Genomic DNA, 21,713 nt, shown 5'->3' with positions numbered 1-21,713 from the left:
GGCACGGTGGGCGATTGGTTAGCATGTCTGTCTCGCAGTGCAGACGTGCAGAGTTTGATTCAGACTCCAGCCTTCCTGTATAGAGTTTGCATGTTCTCCCTGTGCGTGTGTGGGGTTTCTCTGGGTACTCCAGTTTCCTCCCACATTCCAAAAACATGCATGGCAGGCTAATGGAACACTCTAAATTGTCACTACGGGTGAGTGTGAGCATGAAAGGTTGTGTGTCTCTGTGTGCCCTGTGATTGGCTGGCAACCACTACAGGGTCTCCCCCGCCTACTGCCTGAAGACAGTTGGAATAAGCTCCAGCATGCCCCATGACTCTTGTGAGGATAAGCGGGTCCAAAAATGGATGTTATTGATTGGTACTAACATTTTTTGGGGGATGTTGTGAAACATTTATCTAGTTCATGAACATCACTGGTTTGCTGTTCAGTGTCACAGGGAGCAACCATGTCTTTCTGACATGGTTGTTAGTCATAAACAGCTACACCCAGGATTGTTGAGAGAGACTCTTCCCACATACACCACAGCAATCAATCCAACTTCATAGGTCCAACAAAGCGAAGGTCATAATCATCTTTGATTGCATTTTGATGGTGCGTTAAAATCATCATGGAAGTTATAAGCGTGCTTGACAAGGTAATTTCAATAATTGTGCATTGTATTACATGACACATTCAAAGCACCAATCAGGTGAAAATACAGGTTGGGTGTCTAATTCCAAAGTGTTTCTAATCACTACAGAGCCACTTTGCATCCCAAGCAATGCTAAATTTTACACTTCTGTACATAACCATGATAACACTCATGGGAAAAATAATGCATGTTGTAAAGTGTCTCATATGATTGAAATGAGCAATCTTTCTGCTTTTAAAGCAGTCTCAAAATCCCTCTTAGATTTTGTTTTGTATCAAAATTCCTTTATATGTAAAATGTCTAACTTTTGGAAAAAGAACAACCCACAACCATAATGAGTACAAGCGTGAAAGAAAATGGATGGCTGGATGTCTGGAACAAGAACTAAATGGAGCAAAGGGCTTTAAAAATCTTTCCTATAAAAACACTCACACACATTTTCAAAGTTAAGGATTACTGAATGTATGCCACAATGTTTTATTGCATAAAACATATTTATGACAGCACAGTGTATATAGTTAGTATGTCTGTCTTAGAGTTGAGAAATTCTACATTGGACTCTTGGCAATCCTTTCTGTGCGGAGTTGTCATGTTCCGTCTGTGCTTGCCTGGAATAACCTCCCACATTTCCAAAACTTTTAGCTTCACCGAAGACTCGAAGTTTCCCACACTTGTGAATGTCACTGGCTGTTTGTCTGTCCGTGCCCTGTGAGTGACTTCATGTTGAGCAGAACATAACCTTGTGCTGAAATTCGCCTGGGATAGGCTCAACACACAAATAAATATATATACTGTGTGTGTGTGTGTGTGTGTATATATATATATATATATATATATATACACACACACACACACACAGTATATATGATCTTGAACAAGCTGAGCAGTAGACTAATGAATGAGGAAAACAAAACAATGTGCATATTGTCAAGCCAAATGTGTTATGTTTCGATCTGGTTACGTTTGGTTTTGATTCCTCATGTGCCCTTTTTTCACCACCTGGTCTCGTTACCAATGTTCCTTGTGTGTAACCAATTAGCTCCCTCAACCCTTTGTGTGTTGTCCAGGTGTTTCTCGTTGTCTCGTCACTTAGCTTGTATTTAGTTCCCTGAGTTTCTGCCAGTCTTTGTTGGGTCATTGTGAGCTGTGAGTATGTAAGCATTCGTGTGCTCTTGTCATGTTTTGTTTCCTGTCTTAGTTTTGTTTGTTCCTCGTGATTTCCAGGCATTTTTTGAGTACTTCGACTTTGTGGGGTTTTCTTTCCATTGTACTCCTGTGTCGCTGTGTGTATTTTTTGTTAAATACATCTTGGTCAATCCACCCTGCTCCTCCCTGCTTTTTGGGGTCCTTCAACTACCATCACGCAAAACGTGACAAAATGAAGTGTTTCGTTTGTGTTTCAGGGCCCTTTCCAAGTCTTCTCTCTCAACATCTTCTATCCCTCTAACTGGAGACCGGCAGGCGGATGCAGACATCCTGGCCTTCATCAGAGCCCGGCAAAACCTCCTCAGCAGGGCGGGTAACACAAACACAATTTACAATTAAGATATCCTTTATTTGTCCCACAATGGGGAAATTATGTAGCATACACGTATAACAATGTAGTATATAGTAGTGATTTTCAACCACTGAGCCGTAGCACATTAACGCGCCTTGAGAGATCATCAACAGGGCCATGGGAAATGTCCCAATTTTATTGAATTGGTCTGAACATTTTAATTTAACAACTTCAAATCATATACCACTCTTGTCAAACTCAAGGCTGGGGGCCAAATCTGGCTCGCCTTATCATTATGTGGCTGACAAAAGCAAATCATGCGTGTCACCTTCCATGAACCTTGCTAAAATCTGTACCAAATTTTCAAATTGTCGCTCTGCCCTGGGCCCCCTGTTTTCCATTAACAACATCCTTGCCCTTGGGACCATTTCCCGTAAGTTAAATATCCTCTTTCATTGCCTTGCGGATGACACCCAGCGCTACTTTTCTTATAAACACAGCATGTCATGTCCTCAGTCACCTGCTGTTTTTAGCAGAAACTTCACATCTTACTACATGAAGCTAAACAGTTAGAAAACAGAAATTCCTCTTGTTGGCACATGCATTATCCAAGGTTAGCAATTTCTCTACTCACGAGTTTCCCCTTCCCTTCCGGTTGAGAGTTAGGGCGTCTCCCTCAACAGCACACTATCATACCATCAGCTTACCAATGTCACAGTCCCGTCAGTTTACATCCTACTGCAATATCAAGCAACTCCACCTACCCTACTCCCCCGCAACCACTTTTCTTGTCCACAGCCCTTGTCACCTCCCATTATAACCTCTGCAACATTCTCCTCTTCAGCCTCCCTCACAAGTCCCTCTATCAGATTCAGTTGGTCTAGAACTCTGCTGCACATATCATAACAAGAACCCCCTCCTTCCATCACATCACCCCGTCCTCCATCAGCTTTATTGGTTCCCAGTTAAATTTAGAATTCAATTAAAGCTACTGCTCCCTTTCAAAGCCATTCACAACATTGCCCTTCCACACCTGTCTGACCTCCTCCACATTGCCAATCTAGTCCACGCAGGAACTTCAGCTACTCAGTTCCCCAGTTCGCTCTGAACCTTTTTACCACCTCACCTTTGCAAATCGGTCTCTTACCACTTTCAAAACGCACATATTTTGGATGACCTACTCACTGAAACTGCACTGGATTGTCCTTTTTGTTTTATTTCCTCTGTATAATTCAGTTTTTAACTCTTGTTTTACTGATCCAGTGCCTTTAGGATTCTTGAAAGGTACTTCCAAGTAAAATGTGTCATTATTATTACAATGTACTGTGTGTGTTTTGGCTCACTAATGGTTGGGAAGCACTGGAGAGGCTGATCGTTTGAAACATCTAATTTAACAATCAACACTGCCCTCTGGAGGGAAAAGGAACGAGTGTTTTCCACAGGCTCTTATCTTGACTGAATGAGGAAATGTTCTGGCAAACATCAACTATGTCGTATAGAAGCCTGATTATATACCACAAATGGGCTGAATAATTTCTTTTTGTTTTTTTAACGCCATGCAGCATGATCTGTCCAGAAGACATGCTTTCAAGCCCTCTTTTGATTGTCATGTACCGCTAATTCTTGGTCAATCCTTCGAATTGACCTTTCGAGTAGCTGCTTGCTTTGGCAGATATTAAAGTGGATTTGGAAGTCTTGTGGTTTGGCACCAGATATCCAGATAGGCTGAGCTCATAGAGTATACACAGAGAGGCTAGTGGACTGAGTTTAGAACATCAGACAGGAAAACAAATCATGGAAGAAATTTGCCTTCAGAGGTTCCAGCTTTTCTTTCCACCATCTACTTCTTTGGTGACGAAAGGCTCATTTGCATGCTTGAGGTGATGGTGATTGAGCTTGGATAGCAAGTTCCTTCCAGGGGTTATTTTGTTACATCTCTATTTGTTCTTCTTGCCTATCAAAAGGGTTCAAATCACAAATTGAGTATAAGCTTAATGCTACTGATACAAAAAGCAAATTATGTATGGAGAATCAAGTTTTTTAATAAATTTCTCTTGGATTTCCCAAAAAGTGGTTTGACATGTGACTTTCATATTTCAGGCGCTCTTCAGAAGTAACATCAAGTCACTTGGAAACCCAGGAGACTATCAAGCTGTCCTTCATATAAGAAGACATATTGAACATCATTGACACTCGATGATGCAAACACGAGGAAGAAAGATCACAAGTGGTTCCTGAACATCGACTCAAGAAAAGGGTCCGGTGCCGACACATCTTGCTTGAGTCACTGCCAGGGAACTGATTGAGCAACAGAACAATATAAATCAAAGCTCCGTCGTCCATTTGATCTAAACAAATGTTGTTCTAAGATCTGAGAGGATAGTCAACGAGAGGAAGCCAGCTGGCGTCGGCATGTCATCAGTTGTAACTTCTTAAGTGTTAGTATGTATACCAACATAAATTATGCGTGGCAAACTGTCAGAAGGCTGGAAATATAAATAGCTCTAAAAAGAAGCCATGGGTGAAAAAAAGCACACTTTTTAGTTTCTCTGTAAAGAGATAAGATTACTTTTCGTGATCAACTGGGATTGGAGCTAGTTCACCCGGAGAAGCAGTACAAAATGGATCAATTGATATTATAGTTATTATGGTGGTTATACTGCAGTTAAGCTCGTGTAAACATACTCCAATTGTGTAGCTAAGTACAATATCAATAATCGCCCTATAATAAACTTCAGAATTTTTTAGGGCAATTGTATTATGATTCTGACACAGAATCCTATACAAACTGTCATAGAGTCAATATGGGTTTCCAATAGTTAAATTACCATCGTTTCCAAAATGTCCCTGCATATGACAGTGGGTGTTTCATGAACTGTAAATAGTTGGACTGCCTTCTTCATTTTAATACATGTAAAAGTGCTTCTTTGAGCCCGCTTGTGCACCTCTGGGCGGACTGGCAGGTATGAACAAGACCCAGTTGTGCTATTTATGCTTTTTTCTTTCCTACATTAATGCAAATTCCATCCCAGCGATGCAGATTCATCCCATCCGGCTGCCTTAAAGCTCCTGAGTGATTCATTGCATCTGTCAATCTGCAGGTCATGAAAATCAAGGCATCCAGCCTCCTCAGAGCTATTGCTGTACACCCAGCTCCAAATAGAGAGCGACCACGTGGGAACAATCTGTTTGTATGACTTTGCATTGATTTGTTTGACAGATGAAGCAGCTGCACAATTTGCATCCCCGCATCGGAGTTGCCTTGGAGAAAGACTGTGTCTTTGTGAAGTCATGCCAAATGTTATTTTATCTGGTGGTTTTCTTAATGTTTGTCTGTTTTCAACAGCATTTTCTGACGAGTGGAATTTATGTGAAATAATTGCAATGCACACATCGCATCCTTACACACTACATGCAATGATCAAAAAAGTAACATTTGTCCATTTTGATTATGAATGTTTTTTTTTTTTTTTTGTCTGTATGTGCACTGTGATTGGCTGGTGGAGAGCCTGGGATGCATCTCCAGATCACCCTTCACCCATGCACTAGTGCAAAGGGAATAGAAAAGCAATGAATGGACATTACAAGACTTTTCAAATGTATTGTCAGTATATGTATAACACAAACCCCAACTGCAATCAAGTTGGGACATTGTGTAAAATGGGAATAAATACAATGATTTGCAAATCTTTTTCAAAATATATTCAATGCATATAATACAAAGACAAATACAAACTATCATCTATTTTCTGAACCGCATTATCCACACAATGTTCGCGGGGCGTGCTGGAGCTTATCCCGACTGTCTTCGAGCAGTAGGTGTGGAACACCCTGAACCAGTTGCCAGTCAATTGCAGGGCACAAAGGGATGAACATCCACCTCGGAACAATTTTGAGTGTTCAATCATCCTGCCACGCATGCTTTAGGAATGTGGTAGGAAACCGGAATACCCAGCAAAAACCCACACAGGGACGGGGAGAATATGCAAACTCCACACAGGAAGGCTGGAGTTGGAATTGAACCCAGTACCACTGCACTGTGAGGTTGACGTGGTAACCACTGGACTACCGGGCCGAACTACGTTCAAGCTAATTCACCATTTTTTAATTTTTATTTATTTTATTTTTTATTTTTTGCAAACGTTCTCTAATTACGAATTTGATGCTTGCAACGCTTGCCAGTGTGAAATATATGCCTTGGCTCAATAAAGTTTGGGAAACACTGATCTAGGTGTACCTAATGTTATGATTGTTAAATTTGTGTTATGTTGTTCTGTAGACATTGGCAAATGCCACAAACCTAACTGTGTTCTTTTTCCCTACAGCATTATTAACCCATCTCAAAAAGGATTTCATCTATCCATTCATTCATCCATTTTAAACACCGCTTAACCTGTTTATGGTCATAGGGTGCTGGGACCTATCCTAAAAAGGCGGACCATACCTTGAACTGCAGGTCAGTTGCAGGGCAAATATAGAGACAAACATTCACACCATCACCAAGTGGGATGTGAACCCCTACATACAAGTCAGGGGCTGTATGTACCATCAGTGACCCTTGAAAGATAGCAGTCCTATAAAAATAATTGACAATAACACCAATTCTTGTTGGCGTGCTGTGATTCTTTTCATGCTTTTTAAAGACAAAAGCCACAGAAATCCAATAGTTTCCGTTCCATTTTGAGGCATCTTGCAACTCCTCACTTTGGCTCACATTCAAGTAACCCGCAGCCCACCTCTCCAAAATGTCAACGCTTTTCTTCCTCCTCAACCATAACACGAACACCATCTCAATCTGGTATAGACATTCTAGGATTATTCTAGCAGGCATGATTGATTTAGAAAAAAACAAATGAAGCTTTCAGACTTAATGACATTAAATTACTCCCCTTTGACACATGTCAAGCTGTGTCACAAGTCTGTATTATTTTGGCAATTTCCACAAGGATTTTAAATCATTTGTGGTGGATTTACATTCTCCCCAGGTTTCCGCTCGACTTGTCTGTGTCCTTGCAGTGCACAGCACTACTGAACTGCTTAACCGCCCGACAGCATTCAGGTGAAATATTAACTTTTGTTCCCCAGACAAGATGCTTCCTTATTAGTAGAAACGGTTGAAACCGTTGTCTGTGTGTGTCCAGATGTCACCCTAATGGAGAAGAGGTGTTTAGCCATCACCCGAGCGACCCATAAATCATGTCCCAGCAGATACTAGGCTTCTCTGACCAATCAGAGGAAGAGCAGCGAGAGCGGGGATGCTCTACCTTTGGAGAGCATTCAATCCACTGGTCAAAAGATGCAGCTTTATTCAAGACCAAGTCTTGTATATTAAACTCATATATTAGAAAAATATTCTTTTTTTCCAACAGTAATGGCATCACTTTCCGTGAGATATGTCCAAATATGCTGATCTTGGATGTCTACTCTAAGCCCTTTGACGTTAATTTTTTTCTTCAGATATACGTCTCAATCTGATCACCAGCCTGCGTGCCCATTGTGGCTTTGGGGAAAGTTTTTGATGGCGAGGATCCAGCTGGTCCGTGTCAAAGTGAGCTGGACGGTACTTTTGGCTCTGGCCCACCTCACCTACCTGCTATTTGGAGCCATCATTTTCCAGATTCTGGAGCGAGAGGCCGAGAGCAACAATCGAAACCACTTCCAACTGGAGAAGTTACATTTCTTGGCTAATTACACCTGCCTGGATGGACCTGCTTTGGAGAAGTTTGTTCAGGTTTGGCTTGTTTTCTGTTTCCTGTCTTGTTAAACTGCTGGCGAGAAAAACCTTGTCATGAATGCCATGACAAACCGACGGCTCAGTTAGTGTAGCTCTGTAACCCTGTCAACGGCTTGTTGACACAAGTCTGTTTTAATCATTGAGCAAATTTGAGGAGGAAAAGAAAAAAAAAGCAAAAGATCAATACGGGTGAAGGACGCGCTAATAAAATGATCGAATAAATCAACCTTGTCAGGGTTTTACTGTGTATGTCTTGTACTTTACTGTTTGTGGAGTTCAAATCATGTAATACCAGTGCTGTTTTTGAGGAATTCAAACTTCAAAAAAATAAAATGGATGGCTTGATTGGAAACATGAAATTTGATTTTATTTTCTTGCCAAAGGCATTGATAAAACGCGATGATTTGATCATGATTCCGTGGCATCACTCTTTTATTATTCTGGGACACAACACTTTTCTGATGTCATACTTCATGCGTGCTCTAGTCTAGTGTTTGTCTTTTGCTGTCCTGCATATATCTCACAGCCTCTGTGGCAGTGTGTCCCAACTGTCATTGAGCACCTTTGGAAAGATTTCATGACACTCCACCAAACAATAATGTCACAAAATCTATGAAAGCTTCAATGGTGAGGGTTGTTTCAATTTACTTAAAACTAAAAATCGGCTTACCCGGGTGGAAATCAATGCTAGTTTAATTGATCATGCCAGAAGCTGTTCGATTGTTTGAATGGCAACAATTGAATAGACTGTTGTTTTAACCCTCTGTCATTGAATTGTTCTGCCTGTCACAGTATGTCACTGGCATACATAAACAAACAAAGATATATTAGCACAGTAAAAAAAATACACTGTCATAATTTGCAAACAAATTGAGTAAAATTGGATAATTTCCTGATTCTCCCTGCATTATAGTCCCTTGTTCTGTTTTGGTCTTTTTGTGAAGTCTGTTTTGGCAACAGAATGTATAAGTACTGACAGGGTATTAATAAGGGCACGGCATTTTGTAATTGTGTTTTTAAAAAATTGAGTTGTATTGAAAAAAAAAAGTTACTATGCATTCGCAGGTGATTTTAGATGCCTGGGAGAGGGGTGTGAATCCTTCAGGCAACTCGACGAACCCCAGTAATTGGGATTTCAGCAGTGCCTTCTTTTTTGCTGGCACTGTGGTCACAACGATAGGTGAGAGCCTTGTTGGCCTACCATTGTTTGAATGTCCCGACACATGCTGAATGACAAATCTTCTATTGATTCACAGGCTACGGCAACCTCTCTCCCAGCACTGTGTCCGGTCAGGTATTCTGTGTCTTTTATGCGCTGTGTGGCATCCCGCTCAACCTGGCCTTTCTCAAACAGCTGGGAAAATGTCTCACCATTCACCTGGGACGTCTAGAACGAGGCATGGTCTCCGTGGTTCCACACAAGGTAATACTGTTATACACCAAGGATAAACTTGCATTCTTGAGGCTAACGTCTGTTTTGTTCGGCACTGTGTGGAATGTACACGTATGTTGTGCTCCTTTGTAGCAAACTGTCGAGGCGTTGGCAGTGAGCTCCTTCTTCATCACCGGTAGTCTGCTGTTTCTGGTCATCCCTCCGCTTCTGTTCAGTTACGTAGAAGGGTGGACATTTGGCGAGGGCTTCTACTTTGCTTTTATTACCCTCAGCACCATTGGGTTTGGAGATTATGTGGTGGGTGAGTACAGAGTGCAAAAGAAGCACGTTTGTAGCGATTCACATTAATTGGCTTGGGTGAAGAAGATCATAAATAGATTGATTGGATGGAAAGAGATTCCTGGATGGTTGATGCAAAGTTCACATTTGCCCCACAAAGCCTTGGTGGAATTCTTCTCCATTGCCAATCGATTACACCCCACAGACGTGTGTCGTTAATACCGTATTGGCCCGAATATAAGACCGTGTTTTTTGCATTCAAATAAGACTGTGGGGGTCGTCTTATATTCGGGGTCTGGACATTATACCCATTTACGACGCTAGATGGCGCCACATATCATTGACGCGAATGCTGAACTTGACTCCCCAGGCCAAAGTGAACCCCTGTCACGAAGAATAAAAATAAAAATATCGGTAGCACGAAGAAGATAAATAAAAAAGAGCGGTAAGAAAGAAAAAAGAAGAAAATAATAGACGAGATAACAGAAAATGGAGAAACGTAGCCATCAGCAATCTGGAGAACCAGAAGCCATTCATTTATGAATGTGATTGCACTTTAGTTTACATATTTAAATGTTCAGATATTTAGATTTGAATGAGGCATAACATGCTTTTTCTCTCGAATATATTGTTATAATCATTTGTTTCAGATATACTGTAATTATTTTCTGTATAAAAATTAATTTGGTGTTCAAAAAGTCTTTTTTCCAAACTCGAGTCTTGAAAAAGAGGGGGTCGTCTTATAATCGAGCCGTCTTATATTCGGGCCAATACGGTAATAACAAAACCGTCACAACGGCCATTTGGTTTGCTAGGCAGGCAACCTGGGAGACGACATGAACATACTTTAACTTATTTTGTCTCTTAGATTACTTTTTTATAACACGCAATATGTATAAGTCACACGTGCACCTTATAAATCTCCCATGTGACTTGTACCCTCGCACATTTGCCTTGCGTCAAATGTCATTTTAGAGGTGCACTTGACTGAAGCACGCCAATTATCAATTCTCATTCAAATCTCACTGGAGCTCCTCATACACAGACAAGTAGTATCTTAATTTTGTTTAATAAGGTGTACCTGACCTCCAGAGTTATCATATTTGACAATTTGGGAATGTCACACAAACTGTGCTGTACATTAAAATTATTATTTATAGCTTAGTGCAACTATAATGCATATTTGTTTACACACATGAATTATGAGTAACCACTATGTAGTTACTCAAATCTGTGTAGAGTTGTAGAAAACATTGTCAGACAGACAGAAATTCATCTTAGGGAGTAGTTTTCATGGGTTGCACGCAGCTTCTTTCTTTCAGGTCACTGGTGTTTGCCAGGTCAGTAACACAATGAGACACCATTGTCCTAATTAAAATCTACTGCACCATCAAGATAAACAAGCATAAAATGGTAAAGCTAACACATATTGTTGATTTAAGGTTGATCATGTGACTTGCGAGTACCGGAAGCTCGTCAATGGAAAGTATGCTAAAAAGAGGTCTCTTCTCACAGGGACTGACCCAGGCAAGGAATACATCTCTCTGTACCGTAGCCTGGCAGGCATTTGGATCATCTTTGCCTTGGCCTGGCTTGCTCTGATCCTCAGCATGGGATCAAGAATAGTGGCTCATGTGATCGGCTTGACTCATCCAGGATTTAAGAAACAAGAGGGAGAGGATGATGTGTCATCCAATAAACTGGAAGACACCTCCAAGATCTGACACTTGAGCTTGGTTGAAATATTCACAAGGTGAATTTGAAGTATATATTTTACGTTGTTCAATTTTATCCCCAGAGAAAAATTCTAGTTACACTTCAGACTTTTTTATGTGGCATGTATGACTGTACAACACACAAACTCATTCTGCCCTCACTCATTAATATTATACATTTGCCTCTTTGCGATCCAACTTTCCTTAGGGGAGCAAAACACTCCTGTTTGACGAGTCTACCTCAAAAAGCCATACAGAGTCACAACGCATTGTACAAACACTTAAGTCTGAGAAAGGTTGGGATTGCTGTGTAATTTTTGTCATCATTCTGAAATTGTTTCCTTTCTATTTCTGTACGTACTCTTTATTGTAATAACTCTTGAACATTATATTGGGTAGAGCTGTATCAAACGAACATAAAGACAAAGGTCAATTTTGATTGACGCTGTTACCTATAATGTTTATGATTGTAATTGTAGCTTGCAGCGGTGTCGAACTGGACTGCATCCCAATGAGAATTTTGTGCGATTGTTTGCCCTCCATCCTGTTCGACCTGAAGAAAAAGAGCCTCAAAGGATGCTTCACTGTTCTGCCACCATGCTTCAGTGTTCTGAAAATATGGTGTTCTTTTGGTGGTATCACAGGTGTGTAGGCACAACGCATACTTTTTGGAATGATGGCCAAAAAGTTCAACCTTGGTTTCGTCGGATCAAAACCCTTTTTCTCCCACATGCGTTTGGGAGATCTCAAGTGTGTTTTTAACAAAATCTAGTCATGTTTAGATGTGTTTTTCTTTCTTTGTCCGTCAACGGTGACATTGCATCTTGGCAACATCCTTGGTAGTTTTCATCAGTTTTAGAGCGACGACCAGTTATTTGTCATGTCACTTTTATGCCATATTATATGCAAATGCTGATGACTATCCTCATTGTGTGCCGTGGTCTATGTAATGCTTTGGAAATTCGTTTGTATCCTTCTTCTGACTTATACTTTTGAACGATGAGATCCATCTCATGCCGGAGGCTGTCTGCAGACTCTGGCCAGTGATGTAAAACGTGATTACAAAAACTTTAGGAAAAGGATACTTGTCCTTTAAATGTTGGCAAGTGTGTGTATCCCCTCTTGAAATGAAGTCATCGGCCACATTAATGGTGCAAAGAAGGTTTTCTTTTTTTTTTAATACCATAAAAACCTGCCATTTGAACAAGGGTGCATAGACTTACTATCCGCGCTCCGCATACGCATTAACACGAGTCAACATCTGTGTTTGTGTGCCGACGGAAAACTCCAGTGAATAGCGCGTGTTTGTGCTATCTAAAGCAAACACATTAATCAGGTTGTGAGGTAGCCTGAGAGCACATTACATGCAGAAGTGATCCCAGGGAAAAAAAAGGAGAAAAGTGGCACATTTTAGTCGGTTTGGACACGAGTGTCCCTTTTTCACCCCCTTCTGTTTCAACCACTAAGAAAACTTGCCTTTGAGGATGACATTTGTAAGATAAGATAAGATAACCTTTATTTGTCCCACCCACACTGGGAAAATTTGCATTCTATAGCAGCAAAATTGTGTGTGTGTGTGTGTGTGTGTGTGTGTGTGTGTGTGTGTGTGTGTGTGTGTGTGTGTGTGTGTGTGTGTGTGTGTGTGTGTGTGTGTGTGTGTGTGTGTGTGTGTGTGCGCGTGTGTGTGTTGCGGGGGAGACAAGTGTTTCATTGCACAAAATAAATGTTTCAGAAAAGAACTGTACACAGTTCAATATAAGTGCAATATAAAATATAGCATTAGCAATATATTTGTAGAATAAAAATAATACATTAGCAATAGCATAGAAAACATAAGGTGGTTGTGCTATTTACAATGGTTAAAGGTTCAGTATCACTTCAAGTTTTGTTTTGTGTATAGCAGCCAAATATTGGTCTTGACATGACGTTTGTCAGGAATTGTTTGTATTCCAAGCTGAAAATAGTCACATCTGACGTCATGTTACGGTCCAGCCATCACTGTTCGCCAAATTTGCATGATAGCCCTCTGAAGTGATTGAAAGAGTATTGCGGGTGGAGTTTGATTTGCCTTTTCATTTGTGCGGTCAACTCTTTTGCCTTGTTGTCCAAAGCAGATAGCTCTGGCCTCTACCTGGAGTTTCCCCCCTACCCACCCAAAAAAAAAAATCTTCAGGAGGGAATCAAGATGGAAAGAAAGGAAAAGTTCAATCTGGCCCGAATGCCCTCCATCCTTATTCTGGGTGTGGTTTATGTGGCCTACGTACTCATTGGTGGTATTTTGGAAGTTGGAGGGGGATCTCGGGGAGAAGGACATCAGTCTCTTATTGATGAACAAAGATAAGCTGTTGTCGACGGACACGTTTCTGGACCAAGATGGCCTTGAGGAGGTGGCACAGGTAAGGAAGATCACTAAGACTAACTGGCGTGCTGTCCCAATGCTTAAATCCCACTGTGTAGATGGACGTTCATTAGGCCATCCGTTTTGTATAACCTCACTCGGGTCTCAGGTGACCTGGTGCCTATCCCATCTACACCCCACCAATCACAGGGCACGGATAAACGAAACTATTCACACTCACATTGTTGTGCAATTCAGCGTTGTGACCAAATCTTACGAGCATACTTTTGGAATGTGGAAGGAAAGCTAACCGGAGAAAAGCCACACAAGCATCACATAAGGAGGCTCGAACCAAAGATTGGAATCCCAACTGTGAGGGTGACGTATAGCGTTTCTGACGGGGTAGCGGTTCAATTGCCAGACTTCTCTTCTGTTCTTCCATCTCCCTATAGCCCAGGAGCCAAAAACGATCATGATTAATTGATTCAGGTGTGTTGGATTAGGGAGAGCTCTAAAACAGGCAGGATATGGCTCTCGAGAAACCGGAGTTCCCTACCGTTGCTATACTGTATATCGCCTTTCAAGACAAATCCGATTTGGTAACTTAAACTTGAGATGTAAGACAGTAGACCCATGGAATTTCTCCCAGTTTATCAGTGAGGAAAAATATGAATGATAAGAGAAGGTATAAATGGTTTCAAGAAAGTTTAGCATACTGTATATTGTACATTAGCTTTGAATACATGGGGCAGTATGGCGGCATCACAGTTTTGAGGTCGAATCTCCGTGTGATGTTTTGTTTCGATCACATTTGGTTTTGTCTCCACCTGTTCTCATCATCTGCGTCCCTTGTGTTTAACCAATCAGCTTCCTCAACCCCTTGTGTCTTGTCCAGGTGTTTCCCATTCTCTCGTCACTTTGCTTGTATTTAGTTCCCTGTGTTCTGTCAGTCTTGGTCGGATCATTGTGTGCCTGCATGTGCGCGTGTTGTTTTCTGTCATGTTTTGTTTTCTGTCATAGTGGGGGTTTTTTGCTGCTTTGGTCCCTTGTGGTTTTCAAGACTTTGTTTGACTATTTCAGTTAGTTTTTTCTCCAGTTTACTCCTGTTTGTATTTTTGTTAAATACATTTCATTAAGTCCACCCTGCTTCTTGAGTTCCTCCACCTACCATCACGCAAAACACGACACTCCATTTCCAGCTTCCGGTGTTGCTTCCAAAAACATGGTTCAGTGCGCGGGTTCAGTTCCCACTCAGTGACAGTGTAAATGATGGTTTGTCAAAATGTGCCTCGTGATTGATTGGCGTCCATTCCAGACTGCAGTCTGCCACAAGTAATCTGGGAGTTGGCTTGGGCTACGTTGCACCCCGCACAGGATACTTTGTACAGAAAATGGATGCATAAAGCAAATAGAAGAACTAAGACAGACAAGATGTTGAGCATGACATCTGTTGAAATTCTACACTTCAAGACAAGTATTGCCTGCCAATGTTTGAAGGATTCCATTCTTAAGTCTGCCATTGCCTTCACTTATCATCCCAAGCCTTTAAATGGGGGACCACCTAATTTCCATCTGACCACTTTGCTTTTTTGCTGTTTATACAACTTGCTTTCAGACTCCATGTCTCCTATTAAAATACTTCAACAGATGCTCTTTTACGCTGTTGCTATGCAAAACATGTTTGTTTGCTCTTGCCCTATTTCTACAGGCGCTTTATTTAGTGCATGCCAGTGAGCCTGTGAAAGAGTTTAGTTTTAATTTACCATCCGAGACATTTGTAATTGGCATGTCATTATCACAATTCCTCTTGCCAGCTGCTCAGTTATTTCTCTACAAGATGTCACACATGTTGAAAAGTGATAGGACGAAAAGCTCTGACCATGTCCTGTTCATAGTTGGGCCCTCGGGCCATATTCGAACCATCATTCACTTCCAAATGCGCACCACATCCTTGAGTTTTATTTACCGCACATCCTCGCCAAAGGACATTTTGCTTTGGTGACGATGACAGCTCGAATAACTGCATGTCACGGTCTTATGCTCGATGTTCAGTTTTCACTCACAGTAGTGGCTAAACTAACTGCTCTTGCCAAGTTAAAGCACATCTTTCATAGTGACACTTTAATATTCCCTTCCCATCATTTGCGGAATCAACATCTTATTTGGGAAAAGATGCAAGTCAGGCAATACCTTTGCGGTCAAACTGACAAAAAAGAAAGAAAGAGTCACTGGCGTTGGAGTGGTTCAAGCATCTTATATTCAATTACCCTAACATGCACTGTTGCTGCTCATTCTGCTCAATGTCATTGTCTGATCTAAAATCTCTTCTCTCCACTTTGCTGCCATTTCTCCATTGAGAGAGCAAGAATATGGTGTATTCCATTATTAAGGTTTTAACTATTTGATTCTGACCGTTGGTTAATTTATTGATAGCCAACTGTGTTCTCATAAATGTGCCGCTATAGGTTTGTCAAAGGAATGAAATGGGTGAATTGATATCCAGAGGTGGCAAAAGTGCTCACTTCTGTGAAAACAAGCAAAAGCACCGTTTCAACTTACCTTTGCTTAAGTAAAAGTAAAATAGTATAAGGCTCGGAAGATAGATAGATAGATAGATAGATAGATAGATAGATAGATAGATAGATAGATAGATAGATAGATAGATAGATAGATAGATAGATAGATAGATAGATAGATAGATAGATAGATAGATAGATAGATAGATAGATAGATAGATAGATAGATAGATAGATAGATAGATAGATAGATAGATAGATAGATAGATAGATAGATAGATAGATAGATAGATAGATAGATAGATAGATAGATAGATAGATAGATAGATAGATTTCAGATTTTTGAAATGGTATAAGTTGTTTAAAAGGTTGGCACAAGCCACAAAATGTTCACCGTGTGTTATTCTTGATTGGATTGGATTGGATAAACTTTATTGTCAAAGGTACTGTATGTGCAACATACAGCACAGATGAAATTTCTTCCTTCTCAACATAAAACAAGAGGAGCCGCTGCGGGTGTCCGCGCCGCTATCAAAAGAAAAGTTGATGTCGACCACTTCAAACAATTCTCAAATGGGCCATTGATGGGGAATATCTTGCTTCTCCAAATCTGCTGCATCTTCATCTTTATGGTGTTGGGGCTTTATCCGCGGAGGTTCAAAAAAGGCATGGACCTATTTTGACAAGGTAGGAAGTACAAAGTAGTAGATATCAGTGATTAAATGTAAGAAATGGAACAAAGTCTTCTTAAGTAGTGAAAGCAACTGAGGAAATGTCATCTTTTTTTCTATTGCATCATTGCTGTTATATGTTGTATTTCGCAAGCTCGTCAATGTAAGGCAGTTCTCTTTCTTGGTTGTATTTCTCACAGAGATGATGACTGTTATGTAAGTCACTAATCGCTGAGTTCTGAGAAGTGTCTTGACCCGAGCACAAACATCAAGAAAACAAATGTCACCACTGTGTCAGCAGGCATCTTGGATTTTTGTGTTGTTTTTCTCCCCTCAGGTTATTCGAGATGCTTCTAAAGTGGGCCTGAGTTTGAAAGGCAACGGCACACCCATCGGATTTTGGAAATTCACCAGCTCGGCTGTGTTTGCCGCCACTGTGGTCACAACCATAGGTTAGTTAGTTAGCTAGTTAGATCAGTTAATTCTGCTCGTCCGTTATGCTGGATGATCCTTTTTTGGGAGGTGTGGGGGGTTGCTGGCTGATACGCATGGGTGAAGTGTATTCCTGCTTTCTTGGTGGGGGCTGTGGATGCCCCTGAGAGGGGTGACCAATATTGAGAATGCAATCTTCTGCAACCTTCAAATGTTTATCATTTGCAGGTAATGGAAACATGAGTCCCAGCTCTACCACTGGTCAGATCTTCTGCGTGTTCTTCGCCCTATTTGGCATCCCACTCAATATGGTGGTGCTCAACAGGGTGGGCAAGTATATGGTCGTCATTGAACGGAACACCTCCGACTTCCTCGAGAGGAAGACTGGCAAACGGGTGAGGATCTCTTTCATGATTGTTTTGTTGCCACTTCACCACCTCCTTTTCTCCGCTTAGAGCTGTTCTCGCTTCTTCGTCCACTCGGTGTCTTACCTGTCCGGAGCCCTCTTCTTCTTCATTGTTCCCATGCTGGTGTTCCACCTTCATGAAGGTTGGACCTACTCACAGGCCATCTACTATTGTTTCATCACGCTCAGCACCATCGGCTCTGGAGACTTTGTGGCTGGTAAATCTCAGAGCACGCTAATCAAAGCATTATCACTACCATCATCATCATATTTGAATGTTTTATTTGCGGACAGTAACCCAGATCACGTGTACCCACAGTGGTATAGCGTCCTCATGGCCTCCTGGATATTCTTCGGCCTGGCCTGGTTGGCGCTCATCATCAACCACTCCATTGATATCCTGGAGAAGCTCAACAGTCTCGTGAAACAGTGGTGAGGGGGTGACAAACAGGAGGCACGGGAGAGCCGCAACCGCGGCACAGAGCTGAAGGAGCAAGTTCAGGTCAAGCAGCCGCCTTTAACTCAGTAAAGTAGAAAACAAGTGGACTTCCTTACTCATAAGGACATGATGTGTGTGCACGCATATCGATCGTGTTCATAAATAGGTTGTGGCCTGTGAGCTAAGGATTGTGTTTACACTCACTTTGACGCTCATTCATTATCCGGCCATTTCAAAGATGACAGTAATGGAACTATACTTTCTGCTTGGAACCAGTCTTATCTGGTGTAAATTTAGTTGATTGGTGCTGTTGTTTTAAATGTGGTTGAAATTTGAAAAATGTTGAGAGAAAAAAATGGAATTAAAAAAATTGCTATGATTTTAAATGTGGTTGAAATTTGAAAAATGTTGAGGGGAAAGTGGAATAAAAAAATAAATAAAATAATACATTTATGCTATTACATTGTAATAACACAAATGTATATTTTGTAATAACTACCAGAAAAGAACTTTGAGAAGGTAATTGCAATATTGTGAGAATATTTTCTTATGTGAATACAAAGCTAACGTTGACTCATTTTCCTGTCTCAATTTGACTTACGTTGCACAAATCTTAACAACTGTTGCTTTGTACTCTTAAGAGTTTTTTTTTCTTTAAAAACTCTCTTAATTATTTTATTTCTCGACTCTGGTGAGTTCTATGTGCCGTTATAAGCCCCTTTTTCCACCAGGTGGTGGTATTAGATAAACAGCACAAAAAGGAACTGAAACTGGAGCGTCAGCTCTACTAAAATTGTTTTTCCATAGCTGTGGTCAGTTGTATTTTTTGAAGACACATTCAGTTTGCTCTCTCCTTTGAGGTTAAATGTATTCAAATCCACATTTACCGCAGCACTTGTTTTTTCTGTATTGAAAGTATATATGTGTATTCCTTTCCCTATAAGGAAATGAACACATTTGTGTCTTTCTTTCCCACAAGGAAATGAACTTAGTGGGTGCTCACAAAGGTCACAATGGGCCTTCCAAAGGACAAACTCTTTCATTGTGTGTTTATTTAATTGAAAGCCAGTGAGGAGGAGCAATGCCAAAGGCAGATGGCAGGCAGAAGGCCCGACAGAATGGAAAATGACAAGATGCCAAAGGCCACAAATATAGAGTCACGCAAAGGCGAAAGAATAATTGGGTGGGATATTCGGAAAAGTGCAAAATTCCAAACAGTGGAGGAGGACAGAAAAGGCATTCTGTGCGTCTCTCCCCTCCTCTGCTTGGTTATGGGAAAGCTAAGGGGAGTGAGAGTGACCGGTTGCAACCATTGCACAAGAAAAAATAAATAAATAAATAAAAACGCTTGCATATTTGTCCACCGTTCAGTGACGACTCATTATTCGTGATGGGAACAGTGTTTCTATTTTACACGTTTCAGTAACTTATTGTATGAAATGGGCTGTGGGAACTCTGTCATGACTGTATATAGCTTTAAATAGTGTGGCACTGATGCAAATACAGTACGAGCATTCTGGAGGACGGCAGTGGAGACGGCAGTACTAGTACTGGGGAGTACAAATAAATAATGCGCCGATACAATTTACCGATACTAGTTTCGAACTTTGATTAACACAGTATGTCCATCGCCACTTTACATTGTTGAAGACTTTCAAGCTTGCACTTATCTTCCTAACTGCTAACAAAGTGATGCACTGGTTTGCAACACATCACTCAGCAAACATCAAGTCCCGAGTGTAAAGTGTCGTGATTATGTATTAAAATGTGTGCAAGCCCGACGGAAAATGTTCCATGATATTCCATCTAGGTACAGTTGATTTTTTTTAGCTCAATGAACGACAATGCCAACTAAAACTTGAATGGGTTGATAAGCTGCACACGGCATTCAAATGCTCCCGGACGAGCCCCCAGGCGGCTGGATAGCTCATTTGGTAAGGCATCGGTTTGGCATATCGGAGATGGTGGTTCGAATCCCGCTTGGGGCAAAAATGAGCACATAACACCATCCAGTGTGGGTCCTTGGGCAAGATCCTTCACGCTAATGCCTACCTCATACAATGATGAGAGACAATAAAACAAATGACATGCCGGCTCAGACGTCGCCCGGCTAAACCAGGTCTGCATCAGGTGCTGGGGAACCAGAGCACCTTGATGAAAAATGGGCTACTGGAACAAAGCGGAGATGGGCGAGATGCGATAACATGGCTCTGTTGGAATGCTACTACTCAAGCAACCCTAGTCAGAGGGGTTACATGCAGAGAATGTGGGCTAAATGGTTACTTCGTAACCCACAGTCACGGTTGACCACGAAACAACTACTAGCTCAGTGTTCCAACATCCACAAACGGCAACTGCTGTCACAACTTGAGATTGATGAGGTACGACGCAGGTTCCATGGTGACGGGCCCCAGGCTGCCAGATCAGAGGAGGAGGCCATGCAAGCCCCAATGAATGAAGATGATGAGATTGGGTGGCCAGCCCCAATGAATGAAATGCTGAGCGAGGCAGCAACTGACCTGAAAGTTAAGATCATGGCGAGAATGAAAGCTGGGCAACCTAGAAACCGATTACAACGGCTATGTGAAGTACCATCTGAAAGTCTCATAGAAAGTGTGAATGCAGCACTAAGGGCGATCCCTACCGTAACGATCACAGAAACCAATGAGCTGATATACGCTTCAGCATCAGTGATCCTGGAGACTCTGGGCTATAAGAGCAACCATGGAAGCCATGAGATACGTTACCCACCATGGAAAAGACGGTTGGAGGCCAAGATCAAGGCGGCCCGGAAAGATGTGAGTCAATTGACGGAGGCCCAGAGAGGTGTGATGAAAAGGCCGATACCTGAGAGGTACATCCAGATGACCATACCTGAAGCACTCGTAACTGCCAAACAAAGGCTCCAAGCCTTGTCCAGTCGCCTAAAGCGGTACACAAAAGAGAATGAGGCCAGATGAATAAACAGGCTGTTCGCAACACAACCTGCGAAAGTGTACGCTCAGTGGCAGGGTCCTAACAACAGAGCTGACCCACCAAGACTGGAAACTGAAAGTTACTGGAAAGGCATATGGGAGAAGGAGGTTGCACATAACAGCAGTGCACAATGGCTGGTGACCCTGAGAGAGGAGCACAGCAACCTCCCTGAACAGAACCCAGTTACCATAACAGTGGCAGACATACAGGAAAGAGTCTCAGATATGAAGAACTGGACAGCACCAGGCCCGGATATGGTCCACACCTACTGGCTAAAGAAACTCACAGCACTCCATGAGCGCCTAGCAGTACAAATGAACCAGCTGCTGAGGGATGGGACTCACCCAGAATGGCTAACCGAAGGGCGAACGATCCTGATCATGAAGGATCCCTCGAAGGGTGCAGCCCCATCCAACTATCGGCCAATAACCTGTCTCTCCACAACATGGAAGCTCATGTCAGGCATCATTGCGGCTAAGATAAGTGGACACATGGATCAATACATGAACGAAGCACAGAAGGGTAGAGATACCAGAGGAGCCAAACATCAGCTCCTGGTTGACAGAACAGTCGCACAAGACTGCAGGTCCTGACGTACCAACCTGTGCACAGCTTGGATTGATTACAAGAAAGCCTATGACTCGATGCCACATACATGGATCACTGAATGCTTGGAGTT

General features: G+C 41.7%; 3 protein-coding genes and 1 long non-coding RNA gene across 5 annotated transcripts in view; all 4 read left to right on the top strand.

The window, feature by feature from the left end:
- Positions 1-5,011, top strand: part of kif6 (kinesin family member 6) — a 54,564-nt gene extending 49,553 nt beyond the window's left edge. For both annotated transcript variants that reach the window (XM_052085713.1, XM_052085712.1), the window contains exons 21-22: positions 2,041-2,156; positions 4,236-5,011. In XM_052085713.1, coding sequence (XP_051941673.1) covers positions 2,041-2,156; positions 4,236-4,252 — 133 coding nt within the window. In that variant the 3' untranslated portion in view covers positions 4,253-5,011. The remainder of the gene's footprint in view (positions 1-2,040; positions 2,157-4,235) is intronic.
- Positions 5,012-5,046: 35 nt separating this feature from the next.
- On the top strand, positions 5,047-5,812 carry LOC127614584 (uncharacterized). The gene is made up of 2 exons (XR_007966628.1): positions 5,047-5,098; positions 5,168-5,812. It is a non-coding gene; the product is annotated as an uncharacterized LOC127614584 (long non-coding RNA).
- A 1,544-nt stretch (positions 5,813-7,356) lies between these two features.
- Positions 7,357-12,180, top strand: LOC127614494 (potassium channel subfamily K member 16-like). The gene is made up of 5 exons (XM_052085838.1): positions 7,357-7,866; positions 8,935-9,049; positions 9,126-9,292; positions 9,395-9,563; positions 11,057-12,180. The coding sequence occupies exons 1-5, from the start codon at positions 7,552-7,554 to the stop codon at positions 11,263-11,265; spliced, it is 975 nt and encodes a 324-aa protein (XP_051941798.1). The 5' UTR covers positions 7,357-7,551; the 3' UTR covers positions 11,266-12,180.
- Positions 12,181-13,394: 1,214 nt separating this feature from the next.
- On the top strand, positions 13,395-18,631 carry LOC127614534 (potassium channel subfamily K member 17-like). Its single transcript, XM_052085884.1, is given in 5 exon segments — positions 13,395-13,530; positions 13,532-13,652; positions 17,119-17,233; positions 17,442-17,608; positions 17,669-18,631. Coding segments are annotated over 5 exon segments (972 nt in total). The 5' UTR covers positions 13,395-13,441; the 3' UTR covers positions 18,149-18,631.
- The last annotated feature ends 3,082 nt before the right edge of the window (positions 18,632-21,713 follow it).

The sequence above is a fragment of the Hippocampus zosterae genome, chromosome 14 (genome assembly GCF_025434085.1).
Source record: "Hippocampus zosterae strain Florida chromosome 14, ASM2543408v3, whole genome shotgun sequence".
NCBI lineage: Eukaryota > Metazoa > Chordata > Actinopteri > Syngnathiformes > Syngnathidae > Hippocampus > Hippocampus zosterae.
This window is presented reverse-complemented; position numbering and strand designations above follow the sequence as displayed.

Bases quoted from the DNA above. Each gene is read 5' to 3' on its own strand.
- LOC127614494 (XM_052085838.1), top strand. From the start codon at position 7,552: ATGTCTACTCTAAGCCCTTTGACGTTAATTTTTTTCTTCAGATATACG. The intron at 7,867-8,934 runs GTTTGGCTTGTT...ATGCATTCGCAG, and splicing joins CTTTGGAGAAGTTTGTTCAG to GTGATTTTAGATGCCTGGGA. The intron at 9,050-9,125 runs GTGAGAGCCTTG...ATTGATTCACAG, and splicing joins CACTGTGGTCACAACGATAG to GCTACGGCAACCTCTCTCCC.